Source organism: Gekko japonicus, unplaced genomic scaffold (genome assembly GCF_001447785.1).
Source record: "Gekko japonicus isolate JY-2015 unplaced genomic scaffold, Gekko_japonicus_V1.1 scaffold1564, whole genome shotgun sequence".
NCBI lineage: Eukaryota > Metazoa > Chordata > Lepidosauria > Squamata > Gekkonidae > Gekko > Gekko japonicus.
In genome coordinates, this window is record NW_015176020.1 from 328,483 (window position 1) to 331,764 (window position 3,282).

At 37.9% G+C, this 3,282-nt stretch overlaps 1 protein-coding gene across 1 annotated transcript in view; it reads left to right on the top strand.

Moving 5' to 3' along the window:
* The window catches only part of LOC107123341 (utrophin-like), a 329,348-nt gene that overhangs the window by 307,464 nt on the left and 18,602 nt on the right, over window positions 1-3,282 (top strand). The window contains exons 22-23 of the mRNA XM_015426582.1: window positions 163-271; window positions 2,200-2,292. Coding sequence (XP_015282068.1) covers window positions 163-271; window positions 2,200-2,292 — 202 coding nt within the window. The remainder of the gene's footprint in view (window positions 1-162; window positions 272-2,199; window positions 2,293-3,282) is intronic.

Genomic DNA, 3,282 nt, shown 5'->3' on the forward strand with positions numbered 1-3,282 from the left:
GTGAGCTAGCTCATACTAACTCAGCTTAGAGGGAACACTGCTCATGTGCAGTTGGATCCAAACCATTGCTAATAGATTATACCAATTTTTTCAAGTGTGGTCTGACACCTTTAAATACATTTGTTTTTAAATGTTATTTGTTCTTAAATCTTGAATCTTTAGCCAGACACAGATTCCAGAATTAATGGCGGCTCTTCTTGTGCTTCACCTCAGCATTCTGCACTCAGCTATTCACCTGGTCAGGATACCAGTACACAGTTTAATCAAACGGGTGAGTTACTTGATCAGCCCAAATGTTGTGTTATATTTGTGAATGGGTTTCTAAAGCTTTTACAATATTATTTATTGTTTGTTTATTTATTTATTTATTTGATTTATAGACCACCCTCCCACTATACATAGGGCTTAGGGCGGTGAACAAGATTTCAATAAATACATTTCAGAAACCACATTTCAGTAAGTAAATACATTTACAGGCAACTTAAAGTAGTTAAAACGATGACAAGCTCTGAGATTTTTTCAGATGGTGCTTAAGAACCAATTTCTGTCCTTGTCCCATGGTGGGGGAGAGGAAAGATGGGGAAGGCCAGGCTCACTGGAAGACCATTGCTTTCCTTAACCATAGGCCTTGCAGAAAATCTTTGTCTTGCAAGCCCTGCAGAGCTACACTAGGTCCTGCAGGGCATGGATATCATAAGGCATAGAGTTCCACTAGGCCAACACCAGGGCCAAAAGGTCCTGACTCTGGTTGACAGGAGCTGGATATTTTTCAGGCTAGGGCTTAGAAGCAAGTTCCTTTGAAGAAAGTATAGATGGATGTGGAGGATCTTGCCCCTGTGCAAAATAGCTTTTTTAAAAAAAATATTTAATGTGCTGGCCATTAAAATCTTGTACATGTATATGCATCAAGAACAAAACATTAACAGAGAGAGTGGGGAAAGCTTATTAATATGGGGCTTTGGATCTTACCTAGGATAGGCACTAGATTTGTTCTATAGGAAAGGTTTAAATGGGAACAATTTGGTTTTCAGTTTAACATTCTTTTGAGAACAGTTCTGCTTCTTTAGTTGTTGTAGATTTTCTGGGCTGTATGGCCGTGGTCTTGGCATTGTAGGATCTGACGTTTCACCAGCAGTTGTGACTGGCATCCTCAGAGGTATAACACAGAAAGATGGAATACTCTCTGTGTCAATGTGAGAAGAAAAAAAATGGTAGGCAGGTAATTTATATCTACTCAGGAAGGTGGGGTAGGGCTGAGTCATTATCTTGTAGGTGTTTCCCAGGCTGTGACATGCTAATGGAGGAGCTTTCCTGAGGAGGTTCTTTTCTGATTTTTTAGGTTGGACAAGTCTGCAGTGTCTTTCATGTTCTTTTATTCTTGTCTGGATGCTACGTTGTGTGGTCCCGATGTAAACCTGTCCACAACTGCAGGGTATGTGGTATACTTCTGTTGAAGTAGGAAATATTACAAAATGTACATTGGTATTTTTAGGGCGTTGTTGTTATGTACACAATACTGTCAATAAAAAGGTACATAAGATTTTTGAATAGGTGTATGTATTGTATGTTCAGCCACTGCTGATTTTTTAGGTTGGACAAGTCTGCAGTGTCTTTCATGTTCTTTTATTCTTGTCTGGATCCTACGTTGTGTGGTCCCGATGTAAGCCTGTCCACAACTGCAGGGTATGTGGTATACTTCTGTTGAAGTAGGAATTATTACAAAATGTACATTGGTATTTTTTTATGTACACAATACTGGCAATAAAAAGGTACATAAGATTTTTGAATAGGTGTATGTATTGCATAGGATGATTTGGCTGAAAGCAGCACTTTGAGGGGATATTTTGTACTGCAGCAGGAAGTGGGGTAGGGGAGTCACACTCTTCAAGAAGAAATCTCTTCGGTCTATGGAAATCTCCAGTTGATCCAAGAGTACAACTGAACAGCAGATGTCTTTGGTATTGTATCAGGTACAGCTTTATAATGTAGAAACGATAGCTATAAATCAATAACTTTTGTTACCTTTTTCTAGCATTTAACAATGAGCATTCCTTGTACATATCAAATGAAAGGCGTAAATGGCACAATTTTTTTTTTTAAGTATAAGCCTAAATAACAAGGATGGTAGAAATAGTTTACAAACTCTTTAAAATGCTACTACTTTATTATTATAATCATTGCATATTTTTGTTTTTGCAGGTGTAGATGACTTGTTAGTCCCACCTCATGATACTAGCACAGATCTAACTGATGTCATGGAACAAATCAACAGCACATTTCCATCTTGCCGCAGTAAGTATTACTTGGTTTTTGTTGTTTTTTAAAATTTTCTTTGCTACATTTATTGTCCACCTTTCTCACTGAAACTCAGGTTGTATTACACAGTGTAAATTGATGCAGTCAATAGAGTGAGACATCTATTAAACAATGTGATATGATTAGGACTACAGAGGTCTGCTACAAAGCATAGATTTAGAGATGATATGTTAAACAATGCAGAAGGTAATACTATAAAAGTAGAAAACAATGCAGTAAGAGCAGGCTAATATATATTATATGTAGTATACAGTCCCGTTCACTTTATAAATCTTGTACATGTATATGCATCAAGAACAAAACATTAACAGAGAGAATGGAAAAAGCTTATCAATATGGGGCTTTGGATCTTATCTAGGATAAGGTTTAAGGAACCTTAAGGAAAGGTTTAAATTGGAACAATTTGGCTTTCAGTTCAACATTCTTTTGAGAACAGTTCTGCTTCTTTAGTTGTTGTAGATTTTCTGGGCTGTATGGTCGTGGTCTTGGCATTGTAGTACCTGACGTTTCACCAGCAGTTGTGACTGGCATCCTCAGAGGTATATATCACAGAAAGATGGCGTACTCTCAGTGTCAGTGTGAGAAGAAAAATGATAGGCAGGTAATTTGTATCTACTCAGGAAGGTGGGGTAGGGCTGAGTCATCATCTTGTAGGAGTTTCCCAGGCTGTGACATGCTAATGGAGGAGCTTTCCTGAGGAGGTTCTTTTTCCTGTTGAGATTGTGTTTATGTTTATGTTTATGAATTTCAATTGTGTTTATGTTTATGAATTTCAATGGCTTCCCTTTGTAACCTAACATGGTAATTGGATGTGTTGTCCAGCATTTCAGTGTCTTGGAATAAGATACTGTGTACTGTTTGAGGTAGGCTATGTTCAGCCACTGCTGATTTTTTAGGTTGGACAAGTCTGCAGTGTCTTTCATGTTCTTTTATTCTTGTCTGGATGCTACGCTGTGTGGTCCCGAT